Source organism: Paroedura picta, unplaced genomic scaffold (genome assembly GCF_049243985.1).
Source record: "Paroedura picta isolate Pp20150507F unplaced genomic scaffold, Ppicta_v3.0 Ppicta_v3_sca21, whole genome shotgun sequence".
In the NCBI taxonomy this organism is placed as follows: domain Eukaryota; kingdom Metazoa; phylum Chordata; class Lepidosauria; order Squamata; family Gekkonidae; genus Paroedura; species Paroedura picta.
The window spans coordinates 4,068,739-4,095,455 of NW_027518618.1; the positions used below are offsets into that span (position 1 = coordinate 4,068,739).

At 52.2% G+C, this 26,717-nt stretch overlaps 1 protein-coding gene across 3 annotated transcripts in view; it reads left to right on the forward strand.

Moving 5' to 3' along the window:
- Nucleotides 1-26,717, forward strand: part of RTN2 (reticulon 2) — a 37,577-nt gene that overhangs the window by 3,016 nt on the left and 7,844 nt on the right. The window contains exons 1-4 of one of the 3 annotated variants that reach the window (XM_077318622.1): nt 70-260; nt 2,024-2,068; nt 8,242-8,718; nt 13,105-13,350. In XM_077318622.1, the coding sequence (XP_077174737.1) occupies nt 230-260; nt 2,024-2,068; nt 8,242-8,718; nt 13,105-13,350 (799 nt within the window). In that variant the 5' untranslated portion in view covers nt 70-229. Of the gene's footprint in view, nt 1-69; nt 261-2,023; nt 2,069-8,241; nt 8,719-13,104; nt 13,351-22,452; nt 22,599-26,717 lie in introns of those variants that run through there. The other 2 variants (XM_077318621.1, XM_077318623.1) reach the window with 2 other exon arrangements.

Sequence of the window (26,717 nt, forward strand, 5' to 3'; positions counted from 1 at the left end):
CCCGTCGCCCGCGTCTCCCTCCCTTGCCGGGCAGGCCCTCGCCCACCCGCCCGCCCGCCCTCCTTTGTCTGCAGCGGCGGCGGCGGCGCCGCGGGCTTTGTCTGCCGCCCGGCCTGGCCCGGCCTGGGCTTGCGGCGGCGGCGGGGCGCGATGGGGCCATGAGCGGCGGGCGGCCGAAGCGCACGGACCGGGCGGTCCCGCATGGCCCTGGCGGCGGCCGGCTGGGGCCATGGGGCAGGTGCTCGCCTTCGCCCACTGCAGTAGGTATCCGCCGCCGGGCCCCGCCGGGAGGGAGGGGAGAGGGAGGGAGGGAGCTGCGGGCCCGGCAGAGGCGGAGGCTGCGGTGGGTCCGGCCCTGGCGTCCCCCCCCCCCGACGCCCGCTGGGCACCGAGGCCGGCAGGGGGAGGGTGGCGCTCTGCACGCCCCCAGAGGCCCTGCCCCACCCGCAGGCTGCCTGCGCGGATGGAGCCTCGTTCCCCGCTGCGGGGAAGCCGCGCCTAAGCCTGGCCTGGCCCGCCGGACAGTGAATGGGGGGGTGCCAGCTCCAGGTCGGGGCATTTCTGGAGACTTGGGGGGAGGGCGGAGCCTGGGGAGAGAACAGCCGTGCCCCGTTCCCAGGCGACGGGCGTGAGCGAGAAGCCTGCTCTGCAGGGGCGGCGGGACCGGCCCGGGGCCCGGAGGAAGGAGAGTCCTGCTCAGAGGCGCATCTCCAGGGAAGGTCATGGGAAGCCAGGGAGAGGGTCGCGGTCGGGGTGGGGCTGAGGGCAGCTCCCGGGCATGCGGGACCCCCACGGGAGTGGGGTGGGTGGCTGGATTCTGTGCTGCTGCAGGGAGTGCCCGCGACCAGAGCTAAATGGTCTCCATGTGCTCAGAGGGAGGGGACTCTTGCATTAACCATCACCCACACAAGCTCTCCAGTCCTCACAACACCCTTGTGAGGCAGGACAGCTGTACCGTTCCCTGAATTGCAGATGGGTGTAGAGTCTTAGATAAGGCCAGCTACTGAGCTTGTGGCAGAAGGAAGGCAAGACTGGGGGGGACACACTTCAGCCTTTCTCAGGGAAGTGGTGGAGAATGCAGGCAAGTCACAGTGGATTTGGGGTGATGCTGTAGGGTTTCCAAGGGAAGAGAGGTGCAGAGGGGGTTAGCCCTTGCCTGCCTCTGTAGCCCCCCAGGGCTCCCTTGAGAGCCTCCCATCCAAGCAATAACCGGGGCTGACCCTGCTTAGCTTCCAAAATCTGACAAGGTCAGGCTAGCCTGGGCCATCCAGGGCAGGGACAAACAGAGGGGGCTTCCCATCACCTGCCTCTGCTTATTTATTATCATTTAATAATCTTGCAGGGGTCCCTGAGGAGTACAGCAGGTCCAGGAGGAGGGGGGTACAGGAGATCAGACGTTCAGGATTAGGCCTCAACCACAGGCCTGGTGGAACTGGTCTGTTTTACCATCCCTGTGGAAATATGCCTGGACTTCTTTGGTGGTTTCCTACTGACAAAGTGTGCTTGCCCACGAAAACACATCCCTGGAATAAAACTTTGTTGGTCTTAAAATTGCCTTTGGAGTCCACCTTTGTTCTAAAGATGACCCTGCTTCGCTACTGAGATTTGATGAGATTGGGCTCAATTGGGGAGGGGGGGGCTGTGGCTTGGGGCAGAGTCCCTGCTTGGCACACAGAAGGAACCCGGTTCAGTCCCTGGCAGCATCTCCCATTAAAAGGACCAGCTAGGAGGGGATGGGGAAGACCTCGGCCTGAGACCCTGGGGAGACACTGCCAGTCTGAGTAGTCAGGGGAGGCCAAACTGGCTCTCCAGATGTCCATGGACTACAATGCCCATGCTGGCAGTCTGGCCACCCCTGGAGCGGACAGTTTTGACCCTGACGGACCAAGGCAGCTGCTATGACCATTTGGCTGGGCCTACCAGGGCAAGGCCACATGGATCATGGGGATTCTCAAGTCCACGGTGGGTGAGTGGCAGGGAGCAGAATCTCTAATAGGTTTTTTGTTTGTTTGTTTGTTTCCAGAAGAGTCTCCTTCTACTGCCTCCACCACCCCCGATTCTACTGAGGGTGAGTATTCAGGAGCCCCCATCCTTTGTAGGTGCCCCAGTGGCTGGGCCTGAGACCTGGTCATGTCCACCCCTCCCTGTGCCTCGGCCCCAGCTCCTGCCTCATCATGCTGCGCCAAGCAGACTCTGGGGTGTGCTGGACAAAGAAACTGCCCTACTAATTGCTGGCCAGTTTGTCTGCCGGTCCAGGCCTGGTTTTAGGACTTCCCTGGTGTGTCCCACCAACACCCCCCTTCCCCCGCAGTCTCCTGGCTGGAGAAATCCAAGCCAGAGAAAGGAAACAGGGCCCTATGGACTGGCCAGGATCCCCTGCCGGCAGCCACAATTCAGCAAGTTATTACATTAGTATTGTATATTATATTCATTGTATGAGGGCCTTTGCTAGGGGCCTGTTAAAACCTTGGATTTATGAGAAGCTCACATGTTGGAAGTGTGTTTCTATCTTTCTTTCTTCATTTGCCGTGTGGCAGGTGTGTAGCTGAGCTATGATTGTAGGACCGCCTGGCAGCCACGCAAGAGACCTTCGGTTCGCCATTGCCTGACTCCAGGTCACAACCCTACAGTTCCTTGGAGGTCTCCCATCCCAATGCTAACCAAGGCCAACCCTGCTTAGCTTCCAAGGATCAGGGGTTCCTGGGCTAGACAGGCCAGAGCTTCTTGTTGTGTGCCTGATTTCTTTAAATATATATATAATATATATACATATATATGTATGTATATTTGTATATATGTGTATATATGTGTGTGTGTGTATGTGTATATATATATGTGTGTGTATATATATATATATATATATATAAACTAAAGGGGGGTACAAAAAGAAAGGAAAGGGGATATGCATCATAATGAACTTGCTGGTGATTAAGTCAGTGGATTTCTCCATACACAAGAGTCTGTTTTTTGGGACGGCCTTCTCTGGGGCCAGAGAATACTGCGTTGGCCTTCATCCAGACCTCTCTCCTCTAAGACTAAGGTCTCTTGAGAATGGGGTCGTGGTCCAATCAGCTAAAGATATCAATGTTGCCGTGTGCAAGTAAACCTTTTACGTTTGGTACGCCTTGTCCTCCTCTCCTTTTGTCATCCTGGAGAGTTCTAAATGCAATTCTGTCTCTGTTGTTGTTCCGTATGCATTTGTTTAAATGAGTTTACCATCTGTGCAACATTTTATCATTAGCATCAATAGGAAGGACTTGAAATAAAAAATTGAGTTTTGGGAATATATTCATCTTGATGATGGTGGCCATGTGGGCTGACCAAGAAAACTTCATTTTTCACCATCTGCAGATTTATCCTGTATTTTTTCCAAACCATCTTATAATTGTTCTCATATCAGCATCTTGAGATCTTTATCTAGGTAAACTCCTAGATATTGTAGCTTTTTTGGGGTTACTTTCGCATTGAGTAACATCTGTTCATAAGTTCGATATTTGTCCCATAGCTGCTGTAACCAAAATTTTTGTTTTGTCTCTATTGACTATAGCCAGAGTATGACCAAAGTCTTTCAGGCAATCTAATAATTTAGGAAGAGAATTTTAAGGTGTTGTTGTTGTTGTTGTTAGGTGTGAAGTCATGTCCAACCCATCGCGACCCCATGGACAATGATCCTCCAGGCCTTCCTGTCCTCTACCATTCCCCGGAGTCCATTTAAGTTTGCACCGACTGCTTCAGTGACTCCATCCAGCCACCTCATTCTCTGTCGTCCCCTTCTTCTTTTGCCCTCAATCGCTCCCAGCATTAGGCTCTTCTCCAGGGAGTCCTTCCTTCTCATGAGGTGGCCAAAGTATTTGAGCTTCATCTTTAGGATCTGGCCTTCTAAGGAGCAGGCAGGGCTGATCTCCTCTAGGACTGACCGGTTTGTTCGCCTTGCAGTCCAAGGGACTCACAAGAGTCTTCTCCAGCACCAGAGTTCAAAAGCCTCAGTTCTTTGACACTCAAAAGCCTCAATTCTTTGATGCTCGGCCTTCCTTATGGTCCAACTTTCACAATCATACATTGCAACTGGGAATACCATAGCCTTGACTAGACGCACTTTTGTTGGCAGGGTGATGTCTCTGCTTTTTAGGATGCTGTATAGATTTGCCATAGCTTTCCTCCCCAGGAGCAAGCGTCTTTTAATTTCTTTGCTGCAGTCCCTACCTGCAGTGATCTTGGAGCCCAGGAAAATAAAATCTGTCACTATCTCCATTTCTTCCCCATCTATTTGCCAGGAATTGAGAGGGCCGGATGCCATGATCTTCGTTTTCTTGATGTTGAGTTTCAAGCCAACTTTTGCACTCTCCTCCTTCACCTGCATCAAGAGGCTCTTTAGTTCCTCTTCGCTTTCTGCCATTAGAGTGGTATCATCTGCATATCTGAGGTTGTTGATATTTCTCCCTGCAATCCCAATTTGTGACTCATCTAACCCCGCCTTACTCATGATGTGCTCAGCATACAAGTTAACTAGGCAAGGTGACAGTATACAGCCTTGCCAAACTCCTTTCTCAATTTTGAACCACTCAGTGATTTCATGCCCGGTTCTCACTGTTGCTTCTTGACCTGAGGTCTAGTGAACGTAAAAACGACATCAACAGCATAACTCCTTAACTTGAACTCTTCTCCGTCTACCTCTAGCCCTGGCATCTCAGACAGCCCTCTAATTTTTGTAGCTATTGTTTTATAGAATCATAGAAGCATAAGAACCTTTGATTCTTATGATCAGCCAACATGCTGTTTGAAGCTCTGCCCATGAGGCTGGGAGTTCACTCCCAGCAGCTGGCTCAAGATTGACTCAGCCTTCCATCCTTCCGAGGTTGGTAAAATGAGTACCCAACCTGCTGGGGGGTAAACGGTAATGACTGGGGAAGGCACTGGCAAACCACCCCGTATTGAGTCTGCCATGAAAACGCTAGAGGGCATCACCCCAAGGGTTAGACATGACCCGGTGCTTGCACAGGGGATACCTTTACCTTCACCTTTTAGAATCATAGAGTTGGAAGGGTCCTTATGGGTCATCTAGTCCAACCCCCTGCACTATGCAGGACACTCACATCCCAATCACTCATCTACTGTCACCTGCCACCCCCTTGAACCTTCACAGAATCAGCCTCTCTGTCAGATGGCTCTCCAGCCTCTGTTTAAAAATCTCCAAAGATGGAGAACCCATCACCTCCCAAGGAAGCCTCTTCCGCTGAGAAACCGCTCTGACTGTCAGGAACTTCTTTCAGATGTTTAGACGGAATCTCTTTTGAACTAATTTCAGCCCATTGGTTTTGGTCTGTCCCTCCGGGGCAAGAGAATAACTCTGCTCCATCCTCCATATGGCAGCCTTTTAAATACTTGAAGATGATTATCAGATCCCCTCTCAGTCATCTCCTCTCCAGGCTAAACAGACCGAGCTCCCCCAACCTTTCCTCATGCGATTTGGTCTCCAAACCCCTCGCCATGTTCATAGTTCTCCTCTGGACAAGCTCCAGTTTGTCTACATCCCTCTTCAACTGGGGTGCCCAAAACTGAACACAGGACTCAAGAACTAAGTGGAGCAATAAAGGAGATAACGGATAACCTTGTGTGGTATCTTTTTTGATTGGGATTTTCTCTTCAGCGAGCATTCCATTCACCAATATTCTAGCCCCAGTTTTGAATATATCTGCTGTATTGCCTTTAAGAATACTTCTGGCCAAACTGTCACGCATCACACAGACATTGTTAATAAATTATTGTCTGACGAATCCCCTAAAATCACCAAGCCTGCAGCTAAATTTTGTACAATAGTATGTAGCGTTCGTGGAGCTGGTAGGGTCTGCTATGAAAAATGAAATACGAGGATTTTGTTTCAGGCTCAAAGCTATTTCTGCTCTAGTTTTAAAAAATCACTATATATTTTACTACCAAGTTTTAAAGTAGCTTTTAATAATAGAAAATGTATTTTAATAATAGATACATATTTGTATTTTAACATTATGTCTTATCTGGGATGCATTGTATAATTTCCCTTGGTATATACCTGGTGTAAACCGTCATAAATCTTACTACTACTACTAAGAATACTTCTGCACAGCCAATCAATCATGTGTAGCGTTGCTTTCTAGAAATTCCAGGGGATATTATCAAAGGCCTTTTTCGCATCAAGAAATGCAAAAGCTGTATGTTTCTGCGTCTTACATGTATATTCCATTGCAGTTTGGTGTAGTGGTAGAGCCAGTTTGGTGTAGTGGCTTGGAGGGCGGACTTCTAATCTGGCGAACTGGGTTCGATTCTGCACTCCCCCACATGCAGCCAGCTGGGTGACCTTGGGCTCGCCACGGCACTGATAAAGCTGTTCTGACCAAGCAGAAATATCAGGGCTCTCTCAGCCTCACCCACCCCACAGGGTGTCTGTTGTGGGGAGAGGAAGGGAAGGCGATTGGAAGCCGCTTTGAGCCTCCTTCGGGTAGGGAAAAGCGGCATATAAGAACCAACTCTTCTTCTTCAGTAATATCAGGGCTCTCTCAGCCTCACCCACCTCACAGAAAAGTGGCATATAAAAACCAACTCTTCTTCTTCTTCTTCTTCTTCTTCTTCTTCTTCTTCTTCTTCTTCTTCATTCAGCACTGGTCAGATATTATTTTTCATATATCTTTCCAGCATAAATCAGTTTGATCTGTATGTACCACATTGCCGATACACTTCTTAAGCCTTCCTGTCAATATCTTCATAAAGATGTTGTAAAAGGTAAAGGTAAAGGTATCCCCTGTGCAAGCACCGAGTCATGTCTGACCCTTGGGGTGACGCCCTCTAGCGTTTTCATGGCAGACTCAATACGGGGTGGTTTGCCAGTGCCTTCCCCAGTCATGACCGTTTACCCCCCAGCAAGCTGGGTACTCATTTTACCGACCTCGGAAGGATGGAAGGCTGAGTCAACCTTGAGCCGGCTGCTGGGATTGAACTCCCAGCCTTATGGGCAAAGCTTTCAGACGGCTGCCTTACCACTCTGCGCCACAAGAGGCTCTTATATAAAGATGTTGTAGTCCACATTTAAAAGAGATATTGGTCTGTATGACTGAGGGATAAGCGGATTGGTGCCCTCTTCATGAATTGAGGTTATAGAAGCTTGCTCCCATATCTCCGGAAACTATTGTTCTGATCTGTCCATGATTTCATTAATTAATTGATATAATGAGGGAGTTACAATATGAATAATTTTAATGTAATATTCACATGTAAGCCCAGCAGGTCCCAGGGGCCTTTCCTGATTTCATAAGCTAAAATTGCTTCATTAACTTCTTGCGTTGATACTTTTTGAGTTAATATGCGATGCTCTGCAGAATTTTTTAAAATGCGGATATCTTTCAAATATTCCGTGTTCAGGTACAGTTCTTCTTTTTCTTCTGAATGGTATAACTTTTTGAAAAACACTATGAGTCAAGTTTGAATATCTTTCTTGGTCTGACATACTGAGCCATTATGCTTTAGGCAAGTGATAGAATTCTTTGAAGATTTTTTCCAAGGCCTGCATGCCAGTCATTTGCCCGGTTTGTCTGCATTTTCAAAGTCCTTTTGCTCCAAAGAAATCTAGTTTTTTCCTCATTTCCTCCATTTCTGGTAGATCTCTTTTAAGTCTCAAATTCTTTATTTGTGTCCAAATTCGTTTTGCCTGAGATTTCTGGTCTTCCAGTTTTTGAAGTTGAGTGGTGATCTCTTGTAATTCTTTGTTTGTTTGTTTTTAATACTGGAATTAAATCATATTAAGTGACCTTCTCATAAAGGCTTTACTAGCTTCCCGCATTTCCTGGAATCCTGCAGGAATGTTTGGAATTCTGACACAGCATGGTTTGTGGCAGCCACAAAATGGCTGCTGCAGGAGGCGGAGCCAGCCACTCAATGGCTGCTGCAGGAGGCGGAGCCAGCCACTCAATTGCCACAGCTGTGGCAGCTGACCTTCAGTGAGCTGTGGTGGCAGCTGCTGCCGAACCAGGATTTTAAAAAATTTGCATGGCCAATCAGACATCCTGAATCAACACCTGTGCTGGGCAAGAGCCCTGCCCTTTTCTTGGCAGGCGCCACGAGAGGTGTTGGTGGCTGCCGCAGTGCCCATGGGAGCCGTTTTGGGGACCCTTGCCACAGGTAATGTGGCACTGCTTAGGGGCAGAGGTGGTCATTCTGAGCCAGTGTCGTTCCCCTTCCCCAGCCTTGACCTTTGCTCTCTTTTTGCCCCAGGTGGTAATGATGAATCTGACTTTCCCGAGCTGCAGACAGCGCGGGAATTCTCCGAGGACGAGGAAGAGGCCTCTGTGGAGTGGGGGACACCACGCGAGCTGACTTTTTCCTACATCACGATTGCGGGGGGGCCCAGCAGCAGCTCCAACATGGGGGAGCCCGGCTCTTGGGACAGGCGTGACTCCCAGACCCGCCGGACACGGCCCATGCTGCCCCGCACGGAAACCTGCGAGACTTTTGTGCCGGCACTGGGGGACAGTTTGGAAAACATTCCTAGCCTCTGCCCGTCCCCGGAAGGAGAGGGGGGGGAACCTCCTGGGCATTGCCCGGTGCTGCACCCCTTCTCAGGCTGGGAGGTGGACGTGGGCTACGTCAACGAACCAGAGAGAGAGGAAGAAAGGGGTGTGGATTTCCCCCCACAGCACAGCCCCACCCCGGAGACAGCAGAGAGGGGACAACGCAGCACTTCATCTTCAGGTACAGAGAGGGCAGAGGGCACCTCCGGGGGGATTTTTAGAAATCTGATCCATTTATAAATGTCTTAATATTTATTTGTATTTATATTATAAAATGTTTTTCTGTGTATTTTAGCATGGAGGGATTCTCATCTAGCTTTGTCCTCCCTCTGAAGATAACACCCATTGAAGTGAATTATCCTTGTTTCAGTAAACTTCATCAGTGTGTAATGTAACACTCTGCATCAAGATCACAAATATTATGCCACTTACAAGAGGTCTACAGTAATAATGGGCATGCAGCTATCATTATTTATTTATTTATTTATTAATTATTATTATTTGATTTATTTCCCGCCACTCCCTACAGGCTCGTGGCAGGTAACAATAGTCTTAAAATCCCCCATTAAAACTCCTTCTAAAAGACTTTTAAAAAAATACTCAACACGGCGGAAAATGCCACTCTCCCCGTACCCAAACAAGGGCATTAAGGGATGGGGGGTAATGGTGTATACTTCAGACCCCGGGGGGGGGGGGCAATGTTCTTCCTCGCCAGTCCCAGCCTCAACCATGGAGCTGGCGGAAGAGCTCCGTTTTACACTAAATTTCTTCCCCAAAGAGGTTACAATCCGCACCAATGGATGAGATGAAATGCAATGGCAAACACTCTGCGTTTTCTCCATCTCTGGGAATGTGCAGCAACAACTGCTTATGCCATTCAAACTGACCGGGCAATGATATCAGGGCTCTCTCAGCCTCACCCACCCCACAGGGTGTCTGTTGTGGGGAGAGGAAAGGGAAGGCGACTGTAAGCCGCTTTGAGCCTCCTTCGGGTAGGGAAAAGTGGCATATAAGAACCAACTCTTCTTCTTCTTCTACAATCACCGTTTACAATTTAAATGCAAAGCGAACAGCAGTCCAGAAAGAACTCAGTTCCTTAAAGCAAGATGCTTATATGGAATTTTTATATATAGGACATTCTCAATTACTTACTAAAATATATTTATACAGAGATTCGCTGGCAGGGGCTCCTGGGAATTGTAGTCCATGGACATCTGGAGGACCACAGGTTGACTACCCCTGATCTGTATAATGTATGCACATGACTGCCTGTTTGCTTTGTACTTAAATTGTAAATGGTGATTGTACTTGAACCGCATGTTTGCCAAGATCATCTCATTTTGTCTGTTGCTAAGGCTCGCCACCTCTTTTGGGGAGGAATTTATTGTCATTTGTGATAGCTCCATGCCCATTGTCACTCTATATGTGAGACATTCGTTATCTTAATTTGTTTTGAGGCAGAGTGTTTCATCGTACACTGATGAAGTTTGCCAAAACCAGGGTCATTCGCCTCGACTTGTTAGTTATTATATTGGAAATGGGCACCCTCCTGTTAGGAGCTTTCCCAATTAAATGGCTTGTTGAGCCTGCCCAGGTTCAATTGGTGTAGACTTGCAACATTCTGTGTGCTCCATTTCTTGGCTGCCTCTGTTGATGCCGGCCACAATTCCTGGCAAAAGGTCAGTGACTAAAACTGCCCCACCACGGCCCAGAAAACCCACAAAAGCCAGTTGACTCCAGCCATGAAAGCCTTTGACTATTCATATTTATTCGCATTAATATATATATATATTTATTTCTCCCCAGCAAGGAACCTAAGCACTTTATATTGTTCTCATCTCCTCCCTTGGGGTAGTGGTTAGGAGTGTGGACTTCTAATCTGACGAGCCGGGTTTAAATCTGCACTCCCCACATGCAGACAGCTGGGTGACCTTGGGCTCAGCACAGCACAGATAAAGCTGTTCTGACCAAACAGGAATATCAGGGCTCTCTCAGCTTCCCGTGCCTCACGGAGTGTCTTGTGGGGAGAGGAAAGGGAAGGCGACTGGAAGCCGCTTTGAGCCTCCTTTGGGTAGAGAAAAGCGGCATCTAAGAACCAACTCTTCTTCTTCTTCAGTAATTTCAGGGCTCCCTCAGCCTCACCCACCTCACAGGTTATCTGTTGTGGGGAGAGGAAAGGGAAGGCAAATGGAAGCCTGAGACTCCTTCGGGTAGAGAGAAGCGGCATATAAGAACCAACTCTTCTTCTTGTTCAGTAATCTCAGGGCTCCCTCAGCCTCTCCTCCCTCACAGGGTGCCTGTTGTGGGGAGAGGAAAAGGAAGGCGATTAGAAGCCGCTTTGAGACTCCTCCGGGTAGAGAAAAGCGTCATATAAGAACCGTCTTCTTCAGTAATATCAGGGCTCTCTCAGCCTCCCCTCCCTCACAGGGTGTCTGTTGTGGGGAGAGGAAAGGAAAGGCAATTGGAAGCCGCTTTGATATTCCTTTGGGTAGAGAAAAGCAGCATATAAGAGCCAACTCTTCTTTTATCTTCACAACAACCCAGCAAGGCGGGTTGGGCTGAGTGTGTGTGGCTCAGCCAAGTCACCCAGGAGGATTCCATGCCAGTGGCAGAACTGAAACCCGGCTTTCCCACATCCCAGCCCGAAGCTCTGTCACTACGCCAGACTGGTTCTTCGTATCGGCTGCAGTCGCCCTTTTATCATTCGGACTCAAAGCGGCTTATGCAGAGTGACTCAGGGCTGTCGACAGAATGGGACAGTTGGCAAATGATGCCAAAAGAATTAGGGTTGCAGAACCATCCAGAAGTCTAAAAGATGAACTGCAGCAAAGCAAGTGTGAACGTGAGACATAAAATTAATGCAGAGTAGGATCCTGCTTAGCATAAGCCAGGGGTAGTCAAACTGCGGCCCTCCAGATGTCCATGGACTACAATTCCCACGAGCCCCTGCCAGCATTTGCTGGCAGGGGCTCATGGGAATTGTAGTCCATGGACATCTGGAGGGCCGCAGTTGGACTACCCCTGCCATAAGCTATACACAGCACTATAGACCTCAGCTCCTAATCATTCCCCCAAGTAACTTTGGGGATTGTTTTGTAAATAGAGCAATTTGTAAGTCCTGAGAATCTCCTGGGATTCCAGCAGGAGAAGGAAAGAGAGACGCAGGATTCCCAGGCCTAGCCATGCGGCTCTGAGCTTTTGGCTCTCCTCTCGTGAAAGATGATGGATAGATCAGTGGTGCTTCCGTTGTTCCAAGGGTTTTGCACACGTTCTCTTCTGGTAAGAGAATGCCCCGCTGGTGGACCCTTAGCTAGCCCCTTGGGCTTTTGGCCACTAAGTGACGCAGAGTGTTGGACTGGAGGGGCCAGCATGGCTTCTCTAATGTTCTTAATCTTTACAACAGCCCTGCAAGGTCAGTTGGTGCCCTTATCCCCATATTGCAGATGGGGGCTTGTCCAAGGCTAGAGTGTCTGCAGGAGAGAGTGTGGTACAGCATGCCAGTTGGGCTTCCCTCCTCCCCACGGGGTGGAGATGGTGTTGGTCGTCTTGATGGATGACCTCTGGTGCCAGTTGGATAGGGGTGGCTCTTGGCCCACCGCCTTGCTGGGATCGGGATGTGTGGGGCAGCCCTTCAATGGCTGCTCTCTTTCTTATGGACGCAGAGGGTTGCAGTGGGGAAAGAGTTATCACGCCTCTTTCAACTCCCATGTGGGCTCCTTAGGGTGCGGTCCTCCCCCCCATACTTTTAATCCTTTTTATGCACCTTCCGGCTCAACTGGGCCAGAGTTACGGGTTGGGTTGTCATCGATATGCAGATGACACCCAGCTTTGTCTCCTCATGGATGGCCACCCGGACTCCCCCCCCCAAAAAGTTTAGATTCCCCCCAAATGGAAAAAAAAAGTTTTCTGCACATGCCCAGGCAACGTGCTTAGAACAGACACCACTTAAGGCTGCCGTGGGCCTTTTGCAAAGAGTCCCAAAACGAAGCAGTTTTCTGGCTCTGGGAATGTTAGCTTGATATGTGATGCTAGCATTTCCCTGCTCTACTCATCCTATATTTGCATGGGGCTTTCACGTGGGGCCCACAGAGAAGGTAACACCCCCACCCACATGGTACTGTCCATTCTAGTGTATTGGAATTCTGCTCCCTCATTCTGCTGCATGCAAATGCGGAACCACCGAGGGAGTGACGGGGGGAAGGGTCAAAACTATTTTAAAGGTAAAGGTATCCCCTGTGCAAGCACCGAGTCATGTCTGCCCCTTGGGGTGACGCCCTCCAGCGTTTTCATGGCAGACTCAATACGGGGTGGTTTGCCAGTGCCTTCCCCAGTCATGACCGTTTACCCCCCAGCAAGCTGGGTCCTCATTTTACCGACCTCGGAAGGATGGAAGGCTGAGTCAACCTTGAGCCGGCTGCTGGGATTGAACTCCCAGCCTCATGGGCAGAGCTTCAGACTGCATGTCTGCCGCCTTACCACTCTGCGCCACAAGAGGCTCTAAAAAACTAGACCAAAAAAAGAAGAGAAAAAGTTCTGGACTTGCCTCTGACTCGACATTTCCTTCCAGATACTTCTTCAGGGGAGCTCCCTCCCCCAGACGCCTTAACACCCCCACCTGCAGAAGAAGGCATCTCCTGTGGGGTTTCGGCCCTCCAGCACCAAGCAGTGACCTCGCTGGAGTCATGCCGGCATCTGCTGTTGGAAGAAGAGATGGAGGAGGAAGAGGAGAAGGAGGAAGAGGAGGCAGGCCAGGAACTGATGATGGAAGACCAGCAGGTTGAGCCAGACCAGTCGGAGAACTCTCTGGAAATGGGTGAGCCCCTGCTAGAAGTCCAATTCATGGAAAGAGCAGAGGGGGGAACGGGGGCGAATTTTTTCTCTGGGTGTCCAGCAATCCTCAGTGTGTGGAATTTGCTGCCAAGGGATGTAGTGATGGTCCCAGGCAGAGGGTGGGAAGCTCGGTCCTGCTGCAGCCAACTTAGGATGACCCTGCAGGGTTTCCAAGGCGGGAGACGTTCTGAGGGGGTTTGAAGTTGCTTCTTAGATCTGATGAGAAGGGCGAGGCTGGGACACCCATTTTGGAACACAGGTGGCTTCAAAAGTGGCTCCCAGCCATGGTGAATAAAGGGAAACTCCATATGCAGGGGCAGTCAGCGTCTAAATGTCAGTGCCATCAGGGAAGCCCTTGGCCCCTGTGGATTGTTATTGGCCCTTCAGAGGAACTTTTTGGCAACTGTACCAAGACAGGAGGCTGGACTAGATGGACCTTCACTAGTCTGACCCAGCAGGGCTCCCCTGATGTCCTTAGGAAGGCCTCGGCTTCCCTGCCCTGTGGCTGGCCCTGCAGAGGAACTGGCTGGCCCCTGGGTGAGACGGGAGGCTGGACTGGACGGGCCCTCCCTGGTCTGACCCAGCAGGGCTCTCCTGATGTCCTTAGGAAGGCCTCGGCCTCCCTGCCCTGTGGCTGGCCCTGCAGAGGAACTGGCTGGCCCCTGGGTGAGACGGGAGGCTGGACTGGATGGGCCCTCCCTGGTCTGACCGAGCAGGGCTCCCCTGATGTCCTTAGGAAGGCCTCGGCCTCTCTGCCCTGTGGCTGGCCCTCCAGGGGAACTGGCTGCCCCCTGGGTGAGATGGGAGGCTGGACTGGAGGGACCCTCCCTGGTCTGACCCAGCAGGGCTCCCCTGATGTCCTTAGGAAGGCCTCGGCCTCCCTGCCCTGTGGGTGGCCCTCCAGAGGAACTGGCTGCCCCCTGGGTGAGATGGGAGGCTGGACTGGAGGGACCCTCCCTGGTCTGACCCAGCAGGGCTCCCCTGATGTCCTTAGGAAGGCCTCGGCCTCCCTGCCCTGTGGGTGGCCCTCCAGAGGAACTGGCTGCCCCCTGGGTGAGATGGGAGGCTGGACTGGATGGTCCCTCCCTGGTCTGATCCAGCAGTGCTCTTCTGATGTCCTTAGGAAGGCCTCGGCTTCCCTGCCCTGTGGCTGGCCCTGCAGAGGAACTGGCTGGCCCCTGGGTGAGACGGGAGGCTGGACTGGACGGGCCCTCCCTGGTCTGACCCAGCAGGGCTCTCCTGATGTCCTTAGGAAGGCCTCGGCCTCCCTGCCCTGTGGCTGGCCCTGCAGAGGAACTGGCTGGCCCCTGGGTGAGACGGGAGGCTGGACTGGATGGGCCCTCCCTGGTCTGACCGAGCAGGGCTCCCCTGATGTCCTTAGGAAGGCCTCGGCCTCTCTGCCCTGTGGCTGGCCCTCCAGGGGAACTGGCTGCCCCCTGGGTGAGATGGGAGGCTGGACTGGAGGGACCCTCCCTGGTCTGACCCAGCAGGGCTCCCCTGATGTCCTTAGGAAGGCCTCGGCCTCCCTGCCCTGTGGGTGGCCCTCCAGAGGAACTGGCTGCCCCCTGGGTGAGATGGGAGGCTGGACTGGAGGGACCCTCCCTGGTCTGACCCAGCAGGGCTCCCCTGATGTCCTTAGGAAGGCCTCGGCCTCCCTGCCCTGTGGGTGGCCCTCCAGAGGAACTGGCTGCCCCCTGGGTGAGATGGGAGGCTGGACTGGATGGTCCCTCCCTGGTCTGATCCAGCAGTGCTCTTCTGATGTCCTTAGGAAGGCCTCGGCTTCCCTGCCCTGTGGCTGGCCCTGCAGAGGAACTGGCTGGCCCCTGGGTGAGACGGGAGGCTGGACTGGACGGGCCCTCCCTGGTCTGACCCAGCAGGGCTCTCCTGATGTCCTTAGGAAGGCCTCGGCCTCCCTGCCCTGTGGCTGGCCCTGCAGAGGAACTGGCTGGCCCCTGGGTGAGACGGGAGGCTGGACTGGATGGGCCCTCCCTGGTCTGACCGAGCAGGGCTCCCCTGATGTCCTTAGGAAGGCCTCGGCCTCTCTGCCCTGTGGCTGGTCCTCCAGAGGAACTGGCTGCCCCCTGGGTGAGATGGAAGGCTGGACTGGAGGGACCCTCCCTGGTCTGACCCAGCAGGGCTCTCCTGATGTCCTTAGGAAGGCCTCTGCCTCCCTGCCCTGTGGCTGGCCCTGCAGAGGAACTGGCTGGCCCCTGGATCAGACGGGAGGCTGGACTGGATGGGCCCTCCCTGGTCTGACCCAGCAGGGCTCCCCTGATGTTCTTAGGAAGGCCTCAGCCTCCATGCCCTGTGGCTGGCCCTCCAGAGGAACTGGCTGGCCCCTGTGAGAGACGGGAGGCTGGACTGGATGGGCTCTCCCTGGTCTGACCCAGCAGGGCTCCCCTGATGTCCTTAGGAAGGCCTTGGCCTCCCTGCCCTGTGGCTGGCCCTCCAGAGGAACTGGCTGGCCCCTGTGAGAGACGGGAGCCTGGACTGGATGGGCTCTCCCTGGTCTGACCCAGCAGGGTTCCCCTGATGTCCTTAGGAAGGCCTCGGCCTCCCTGCCCTGTGGCTGGCCCTCCAGTGGAACTGGCTGGCCCCTGGGTGAGACGGGAGGCTGGACTGGATGGGCCCTCCCTGGTCTGACCTAGCAGGCCTCCCCTGATGTCCTTAGGAAGGCCTCGGCCTCCCTGCCCTGTGGCTGGCCCTGCAGAGGAATTGGCTGGCCCCTGGGTGAGACGGGAGGCTGGACTGGATGGGCCCTCCCTGGCCTGACCCAGCAGGGCTCTCCTGATGTCCTTAGGAAGGCCTCGGCCTCTCTGCCCTGTGGCTGGCCCTCCAGAGGTGGGTGTGACGGGAGGCTGGACTGGATGGGCCCTCCCTGGCCTGACCCAGCAGGGCTCCCCTGATGTCCTTAGGAAGGCCTCGGCCTCCCTGCCCTGTGGCTGGCCCTCAAGAGGAACTGGCTGGCCCCTGGGTGAGACGGGAGGCTGGACTGGATGGACCCTCCCTGGTCTGACCTAGCAAGCCTCCCCTGATGTCCTTAGGAAGGCCTCGGCCTCCCTGCCCTGTGGCTGGTCCTCAAGAGGAACTGGCTGGCCCGTGTTTGAGACAGGATTCTGGAAAGGGTGTGTGCATCTTTGATCAGAGGAGGGCAAGGGGTGATGGATCATTGTGTTTAACTACATTAAAGGGGCCAACTTGTTCCCTGCAGGATCAGAGACTCGTAGCCGTGGGAACCAATGCTGGGAAAGGGGATTCCACTGAAGTATCAGGAACATTTTCTCTTGGTGAGGGCCGTTCATAGATGGAACCTGCTGCCTCGGAGGGTGGTGGAGTCTCCTTCATTGGAAGTTCTTAGGAGGACACTGAATGAGGACCTGTCAGGGGTTGTTTGATTTTCAAATCCCCGAGCAGGGGGGCTGCTGGACTGGATGGCCTCCTGAGGCCTCTGTGTGATTCTGATCATGGCTTGAAGGACCCCTGCTCTGATCTGGCGGGGCTCTTCTGATGTTCTTATGCATCAGAAGGAGTCCGTCCTCTCTTAGGCACCAACAGAATAAAAAAGATAGGATCCAGTCCGCTGCTTGCATGCCATTCCCCCCTCCTTCTTTGCATACTGAGGACTAGAGCCTTGCCTCTTCGTTTTAGAACGAAAGAAGGGACACTGTCTCAGTTTCTGAGGAGAGGCTGTATTCTGCACGCAAGTGGTTTCTGGTGCGCCACTACCCCTGTCCTGGGTGTGAAACATGCATATTTTCCCTTTTCTCTCGCCTGCTCCCTGCTGGCCCAGCTTCGCCCAGGAATCATCCCACTCATGGTCCCTGGCCAGCCGCCTGGAGCAGAATCGCATCCCAGCCGAGTCAGCGGGTAAAAATAGCTCCTGTGCTGAGGACAGCAGAAACGGGAGTGCCAAGTGCCGCTCTCCAGTCCCTCCCCCAGAGCCCCCCCCCCAGCACCAAAGCAGGATCCCTTCCCCACATTGAGCCTCACTGGGAGCAGAGTCAAATTTCTTGCGTAATTATTCAAAAAGACGTTTGACATGCCCCCAATGAAGTGGCAGGGTCTGCAGTTTCAGGAGGAGAACATAGGGGCTGCCAGCTCCAGGAGGGGAAATTCCTGGAGGTTTGGGGCGTGGGTCTGAGGAAGGCATGGCTTGGGAAGGGGAGGGGCTGTCCTTCTGCTTTCCGAATGACCCTGGGCCAGCCACAGCCTCTTAACTGAACACCCCCCATGGTGTGGCTAAAACGTTGAATGTCAGACACTTCTGGGGCTCCCCCAGCTGGTCATGTTCTCCAGGGGAGCTGGTCTCTGTCCCCAGAGATGAGTTGTGATCCCACCTGGAGGTTGGCAACCCCAGGAGAATGGCAGGGAACTGAAGGGGGTGGTGGTAGGGGGACTTGTACCCAGCATGAACAGGAGCATTTCGCTTGCTTGTTTGTTTGTTTATTTTCTTAGATTTTTATACCACTCTCCCGTATGGCCCAGGGCAGTTTACATGGGAACATTGTGGGATATAGAGAATGTTATAAATTAACAGTAACAACAATATATCAATAATTCAAACAGTAAATATAAATTTAACAGGTTGCCATGATTAACTCATTGAACAAAATCAATACAAGAACTTTAACAAAGCCCCTCAGGAGGTCAGAAGTGTTCAGATTATGGAGGGCATGATTTGAAGGGGGACCACCGGATGTTTCTGGGTCGGATTAAGCTCAGTTGAATGCCTGGTGGAGGAGCTCCCCTTTGCAAGCCCTGTGGGATTCTGGGAGTTCTCATAGGTTAGTCCCCCCCCCATTCCCCGAAATACCCTCTCCTGCAGCTCCACTTGGGAAAGAAAGAAAGGACTCTCCAAAGATTATCCTTGAGCGGCAGAGAACATGGGGACCAAACAGCTGTGGCCGTATCTGCACACGGTGAGCAGATCACACATCCGAAAGTGACGTGAGCTGAAAAGCCAGCCGACCCTGGGACTCCCCTACCAGCTGGCAGAGATGCCAGTGGAGCCCTTTAGACCCCTCCCCAGGTGCTTACAGGCATCCACTGCCCCAATAGGACTCAGAAGAACTGCTGTTGCATTCAGGACAGTATTGGAAACACAAAGCTGGAAGGAACCCCAAGGGTCATCTAATCCATCCAGCCCACAACTACCTTCCCTCTCCACTCCCCACCCCCATGCCCTCTGCTCTATGTCCCGAGGAAGGCAAAGAATCTTCAGGATCCTTGGGCCAAAATTCCTTCCTGATCCCAAAGTGGCAACGGGCATCACCCCAAGCATGTAAGAACGGGCCACGAGAGCCAAGCACTGGCTTGGCCCTTCCTGCCATCTAGTCCCTCCCCCTGCTCAGCATCCAAAATGCTGGATCTGGACAATGGAGGGCAATGAAACAGAGCAGGTTAGCAAATATAAATATTTGGGGGTTGTCTTTCATTCCTCAGAATCCCCAGCAGTGCTCTGTGACTCCCTGACCGACAGCGCTGAAAGGTCAGTGCAATCCATCCTCAACTTCTGCAGATCTAAAGGGCTCTTCTGTGTTCTGGTGGCCTTAAAGCTACATCAAATTAAGATACCGGCTCAGCTTCTCTGTGGCTTCCCATCTGGCCTACCTGCCTAACCTCAACAGTACAGATTCCTTCGGACCATCTTGGGTATCTAATGCTACGATCCGGCTTGAGACAGGCTGTCTAGGATTTTTCTGCTTTCCTTTCATCAATGGCTTAAAAGACGTCAGAATCCAAGACGTCTATTCCTGCCAATTCCTGCCAATTGCTTAAGATTCTTAGCAACCGAAGTGGCTTGATGCGGTTAGGAGCCATAGAATCCTAGAATCCTAGAGTTGGAAGGGATCTCCTGGGTCATCTAGTCCAACCCTCTGCACCATGCAGGACACTCACAACCCTCTTGCTTCTCCACTGTCACCTGCCACCCCTTTGAGCCTTCACAGAATCAGCCTCTCCGTCAGATGGCGCTCCAGCCTTTGCTTAAAAATTTCCAAAGATGGAGAACCCACCACCTCTCGAGGAAGCCTGTTCCACTGAGAAACCGCTGTCAGGAACTTCTTCCGGACGTTTAGATGGAATTTCTTTTGAATTAATGTCATCCCATTTGTTCTGGTCTGTCCCTCTGGGGCAAGAGAGAACTCTGCTCCATCCTCCATATGGCAGCCTTTTAAATACTTGAAGATGGTTATCAGATCCCCTCTCAGTCATCTCCTCTCCAGGCTAAACAGACCAAGCTCCCCCAACTTTTCCTCATATGTCATTTTAAGAAAATAAGTTTCTCACCCAGCGACCTCCTGAAGTTAAATTACATACAAGCCAAAAGCAATCGGTCAACCAGTTCTTGATCCAACTAACAGTAAGAGGATCCATACCTCATTTTACCCACTTATCAACAAGAATATCATGTGGAACCTGATCAAAAGCCTTACTTGAATCAAGACACACTATGTCCACAGCATTCCCCTGATCTAGCAAGATAGTAACTTCCACAAAAAAAGAGATAAGGTTAGTCTGACATGACTTGTTCATGAGAAAGCCATGCTGACTTCTTAGTAATTACAGCCATCTGCTCTAGCTGCTCAAGGACCAACTGTTTGATGATTTGTTCTGTAATTTTGCCAGCTATCGACATCAAGGTGACGGGTCAGTAATTACCCAGGTCTTCCTTTTTCCCCTTCTTGAAGATGGGGACAACATTTGCCTGCCTTCAATCTTCTGGCACCTCTCCTGTTCTCCAAGAATTGTCAGAAATAATGGATAAGTTATCTACAAGTTCTTTTAGCACCCTTGGATGCAAGTCATCTGGCCCAGAGGATTTGGTTTCATTTAAAGAAACTAGGTGTTTATGGACTACCTCTGCAGTGATCCTGGGCCACAACTCCCCTCCCTCATCACATGAAAAGATTTCACCCTGTTGAGCACGATTCCCCTCACAGAAGAAGACTGAGAAGTGGAGAAGGAGGAATTGAGCGGTCCAGCCCTCTCTTCAGCACCTCTTACAATGTCACTTCCTTGTCCCTGCAGTGATCCTACCATGTCCCTATTCTTTTTCTTACTTTGGATATAACTAAATAACCTTCCCCCCCCCCAACATTTCCTGCTAGCCTAAGCTCAAACTGAGCTTTAGCTTTTCTAATACTCTCCCTACAATCCTTAGTGATTTGTTTATGTTCTTCCTTGTCTATAAGGTCCTCCTTCCATTTCCTAAATGAATCCTTTTTATCACACAGTTCTTTTGAAAGCTGTTTATGGAGCCATCCTGGTTTCTTTGGGTTCCTCCCAGTTTTCCTCTCAAGGGAATTTTCTGCGATGGTGCCTTCAGCATTTTAATTTTTTGAAAAATCCCAACCTTCCTTCATCTCCTTAAGTTTTTCTGACCACGGGATTCTACCCAACTTAACTTTACGTTGGTTAAAATTTTCTCTCCTAAAGTCCAGCCTGTATGTGTGACTACGTACAGCTTTCTTCATTCCCAAGATCATGAAGTCCAAAATCATAGAATCATAGAATCATAGAGTTGGAAGGGGCCATACAGGCCATCTAGTCTAACCCCCTGCTCAACGCAGGATCAGCCCTAAGCATCCTAAAGCCTAACCCTAACCCTAAAATCACACGGTCACTCCTACCAAGCGCACCCACAGTTTTTACCTCGTCAACCAGTTCTTCCCACAGGAACCGTTCCCTGCCCTCCTCCGAGTGGCAACCTTTCAAATACTTACAGAAAGCTGCCCTGTCCCTCTCCACCCCTTCTTCTCCTGGCTGAGCATTCCCAAATCCCTCGGCCGGCCGGCCGGCCTAGGGCTTGCTCCCCTCTCCCTGCCTTCCTAAATCCATAGCGAGCCACGGAGTAAGTATGGCCGCCATCTGGCCTCTGCTTGGAAACCTCCGCAGGAGAGCCCACCACCTCCCGAGGGAGCCTGCTCCGCTGCAGAGCCACCCGAACTGCCAGGAAGTTCTTCCGGAAGTTTAGCCAAAAACTCTTTTGATTAAATTTCAATCCGCTGCTCCTGGTCCCACTTTCTCTGTTGCTCAGACCTTCTCTGGCTTAAGCTCTTAGTCACGGCAGTTCTGCGGATGGGTTAACGTCCCCAGGGGAACCTTTATAAGCAGGCAGAGAGGATGGCAAAGGCTTCTAAATCAAGGCACCAGTTTTTGGGGGAGAGTAGATTTTGGAGACAGTGTCTGAGGCTGCTGTGGGCCACCTGAGAGGGTGCCCTGATGAACAGCCGCTGGCCACCACCTGAGAGTCCCACCCCCTGACCCAAGAGGCGCCCGCAGGAGGTGTGGCTATTCAGCAGCAGGAATAAAGAGAAAGCGCTCTGCACATGCTTAGGAAACCTCCTGTTCATTATTCCTGCGGTAGACAGTGGTTCTGTGCCGTTTAGGAAGCAGGTGATCTCAAGATACGTCAAAGAGCCTCTTCTATCTTAACCTAAGGACCGTGGCAGAATCACAGGGTTCCGTGTCCGACAAAGAGGTCTGTGAAGCTCAGAAGATTGTGGAATGCCTCCAGCCAACCATGGTCAGTCTCTCAGAGTGCCTCCAGCTGTTGCTTCACGTGGGCACAGGGCTCTGGGGCTGATCCCCACTCTAGTTATGACTATTATACATTGAATTAAATGGCTATACCTCCCCCCCCCCCCACTATGGCTGATCACTCAAGGGGGCTCCTTTTCCCTAGAGTTGCCATCCTCCAGGCAACAGAGATCACTTCCCCTGGATAAACAGGGCTGCTTTGGAGGGGGGGGTATGGCACTGTGCCCCATGGAGGTCCATCCCCCCCCAAAAAAAAATCTCAAGGGATTTCCCAACGTGGAGCTGGCAGCACAACCTCCCACTCGCCAGAGACTTCACCCTTTCTCAGGCTCCCGGTTTCCTCCACACCAAAATCGGAGGGCCCCCTCCCCCCCCTCTGTGTCAAAGCCCGTCATCTCCCACTGACGGCTGTCGCTGCCCCCTCCCTGGGAGGCCCCCCGTTTGCCAACCCTCCTACCTCCCCAGCGAGATTTGATGGGGATTCTGTGATGGGAGACGGCAGCTGGGATTTGTCAGCTATTAATAGCTCCCCCCCCACCGCCCGCTCTTCCCAGTCCCCCTCCCCAGATGCCGCACCCTCCCTCCCTCCCTCCCTCCCGCCAGCCAGACACCCGCCTGCTGCAAGACTCCTGAAGAGCCCCGTGGAGCTGCGTTGGAGCTGCAAGGAAAGGGGCCCGATGGCTAGCAAAGGTGGGACTCCCTTTTCCTCCTTTTGCCCCCCCCCCCAACTGGGGAGATGGCTGGGTGCCAGCGGGAACCTCGTAGTCACAGGGGAGTTTTTAGGGAGCGGGGTGTGTGTGTGTGTGAATCATTGATTGTCCCGGGGGCTGGAGGTTACTGGAGGCCTCAATTTAGTCTGCTTGCTAAGGGGGGGGGGGCACAGAAGAACAGAAGCCTCAGGGTGAACGGGGGCGGGGAGGGGTCCCAGTTGGAGATTGGGAGGGGGAGATGCATGCAGTCGGAGTTGATCACTGCCCCCCCCAGGGGCTTTTCCCAATGGCTGCTTGGCATTTGCCCCTGTCAGTTATGGGGCCTGGGAAGAGGGGGAGGGGGGACGTCAGGCTCCTAACAGCTGCAAGGAGGCCGCCTCCCTGGCCTCTCTGTTCGCTTGGCCCCCTCCTCTGCCCCACGAGCACCCAAGCCGGCAAAGTGGCAAGGCCTGACGGAAAGGAGAGTCGGATCCAGTGGGCAGGCTGAGATATCTGGGGCCGGATTGGTCTCTAAAGCTCAGCCACACATTTTGGCAACCCTTCAGGTGCAATTGGAGGCTGTCCCTCCGTCCTTGCTAAATCTTTACTGTAGGCCTGGGGAAGGGAGCAGTCAGGTGTGCATTGGGCATGTACAGAGTTCCTTTCTGTCCCTGTCCCCCCCCCCCTGAGTACCACAAGGAGTCATATCTGGGATTAGTTTCAGAGGGTATCCATGTAGGTTTGCAGCAGAGGAGCTAAAACTGAGGTCACTAGCCTCTGAGAGTCTTATGAGATTTTTCAGGTTATGAGTTTTTGAGAGCTAAATACCTGGCGAGCAGAGCTTTCATCTTTCAAAGCTCCTCCCCAAAAAATATTGTTGGTGTCTTCAGTTGTTCCTGGATTCGAATTGAGCTCTTCTGCTTTGAAGATAGATCAAGATGGGTGGCCAGGTGAGCCTGTCTGCAGCAGCAGGAAAGAGCCAGCGTCCAGGAGCCCCTGAAAGACTCCCAAAATCTGTGACCAGGGAGCCGCTTTTGAAAGCTCTTGCGGAACCCCCTCCCCTTCCATGCATTTTGTGAGTCTTTAAGGTGCTCCTACACTCTTGCTTGGAAGATTGACTTTTACCAGGCCAGGTTCTGGAGGACCCACATGCTTTATGAAATGATATATATGCCCAGGCCGTCTCGGAGAGCTCGGTTCGCATCCAGGAGCACTTTAAGAGTCCAACAAGATGTTTGGTGGAGAAGCTTTCTGGAGCCCAAGCTCTCTTTGTCAGATCCCCGTGTCTGAGTCCACTTGGCACTTTCCCATTGCGACTGGCACGTTTCTTGGCAGGGTCTTGTCAGATGTCGTAGTTTTGCAAGCTGACCCATGGTAGCCCTGAGGCAGGGTCAGCTTCCAGGGCAAATGGGAGGCCTCTCCCCTCTTCCTTTCACCTGACCATGGCCGGCTCCTTCCCTCCCAGGCTGAGGAAACCGGAAAGAGGCCGGTGAGTTAATTCCGCAGGGCGAGCGGTAAAAACCACGAGGATTGCTTCTCTGCAGGGGCAGCGTCCCACCCCAGCCACAAAGGGGCTGCGGGGGGCTGCAGAATGAAGGCAGCTCGGGCTAGGGGAAGGGTCGTCTTTGCATGCCAGGCTTTTTTCCAAGGCTGAGGAGGGCTTTCCCAGGACTTCTCACATTCTCCTTCTTGGCGTTGGGCTTGCTTATTTTAACGGAGGCATCTTGGACTGGGAATAGCCACAGCTGTGGCGTTCATCCATCTTGCAAATGCGATGCTTTGACGTTGGAATACATTGTACAAAAATAGGAGCCTTGTGCGTCTCAGGGCTAAAAGTGGCCGCGGCTTACCATAAAGCACTGACCCTGCCTCAGCTGTCCGTAGCTGTGGAAGGGACCCAAATCGGAATGGGCGGAAAAAGAGGGGATCAGCACAGCGGTGGCCGTGAGATTGCGGGAACGGATTCTTGGGCTGGGGAAATTTCTGCAGAGCCCTCTGCCCGTCCTCAAGGAGGAGAGTTAAGGAGGGTCACGGTTCATACCCTGGCCAGATCTTTGGGGCTGGGATTAAATGGGTGGTGATAGGAAGGGCCCTTTACCTTTCCACCTTCAGAAGTGGCTTCCTGTTGGCTGCCTCTGCGGAGCCACCTGGGAGTTCCTTGGTGTCCTCCCTGTCAAGAACTGACCAGGGCTGATTCTGCTTAGCTTCCAAGATCAGATGAGATTAATCTAGCCTGGGCTCTCCTGCGTGTAGTCTGCACTCCCAGTCCACGTAAATCCCTCCCGCCGGCACTGAATTCAATTTCCATTTTGATTTTGGGCACTTTAAATTTTCCCTCTGCAACATGCATGATTGATCCTCAATGACCCTACCTTCCCCTCCATGATATCCAGAAGTGGATAAACATTTCAATATTTGAAAAATCGGCATCAGGAAGTGTGCAGATTTCTGCTTTTTGCAAAATAACTCCCTTCTCTGTGCCTTGTACAAAGCAGTCTTCCCTGATTGGCCAGGGTGTCAGTTCAAAGAGTTCCTGGTTCCAGGTTGCAAGACTTGTCTTAAAGTGACTGCGCTCCAGAAGCCCTAACTTCTCTCAGCAGAGATTTGCCTCTTGGATTTATTCCTCCTCTGTTGTCTCCAATCCTCCCGCCCCCCCAGAGAGTAAAGAGACCCCTACTGCACTTGGCTCCCCTCCCCACTCAGAGTTTCCCCAATCAAGTGCAGAACACTTTCTGTTTCAATGGGGGAGGGGGAAATAGAGGAAGACCCAAGTTCAAATCAATCTGAATTCAGATCCACAACGGAAAAAACAAAGTAAGTGCAGAATCAGCCCTGGTCAAGGCCAGAGATGTCAAAGGTGTTAATGTTTTTAAAGATATAACCTGCCATGTGTAGCTACATCCCAAGAGAGCCGTTATATAATATAAATATAATCATAAATAAAATAAGGGTAGTTTGTCACTGCCTGGCTCTGCGTATCCACCCTGCACTTCCTCCTGGGGTCTCCCATCCAAGTCTCATCCAGGGCAGCCCTGCTTAGCGTCTGAGGAGGCAAGATGGCACCAACCTGGGTCACTGTGGGTGGGAGGGAAGGGTTTAAGTTAATCCACAACAACAAAGAGAAAAATATTAATCCAATCGAGGGTCCAGGAACCAAAAAGGGAAATAGGGCTAGTTGAGGTGCATCATAAAGTTCCTAAAATGTAGTTCTAAAGTCACCAGTATTTATGAAGAATGCCTTTTAACTTAAAAACCCCCAAAGGCTCTAGGCATAGCCTCAGATAAAATCCAACTCTCTAAACATACGAATGTCTCAACACCACTGGCTAAACGCATTTCGGCATTGCTGCCTTTATCCATGGTCTGGAGAATGCACAATGAATTTTGTAATTTATTAGCTCCCTTATAGAACCGGAATATCAGGGAAGGAGCCTGCTCTTGGGAAAAGGGGTGAGCAGCCACCTTGGACCTGTTCCTGCGGGGGGGGGAGGGGGCTGATGATGCAATGAGACCCTCGTGAGCAAAGGTATTAACAACAGTGAGGGTCTCTTTTCAGCAGGGGGGGCAGGAGGATTGTGGCCCATCCCCTTTCTTGTGTCTCTCTTGCTTCACTCTGTGCTGTGCTAGATCTGCTTTTTAGACCTTGTTCACGTAATGAATCTTCCATAAACTGGGAGTGGGTCGTGGTTCCCTGACCCACGTAGTGCTCCCCCACCTCAGAATTGCTCGCCTGGTGCAAAGGGGAGACCCAGAGAGGAGTGCCCCCTGCAGAACTTGCCCCCCCTGGGGCTCAGGGGCTGGGGAGACCACAGGGGCTGGACCTCACGGGTGCAAAAGGGGCAGCCAGGGGTCCTGCCTCTCCCAGCTGCCCCTTTTTTGCCACCCTCCTGGAGTTGGCACCCAGCCAGAACAGAGGGTGGGCAAGGACAGAACTGGCCTGCAAGGCAGAAGGGGGCTGGTTCCGCCACAAGAACCAATACTAAAAACAAGTCCCCCGGAAAACCTCGGCAACTCTCCCATCCCATCCCGACTCCACGCCTCAAGGTAATCACTTGGAGGTTCCGAGAGGTGCTTGGAGGATCACATCAGGGATTTGATTTCAGGATTAGATAGAAAATGA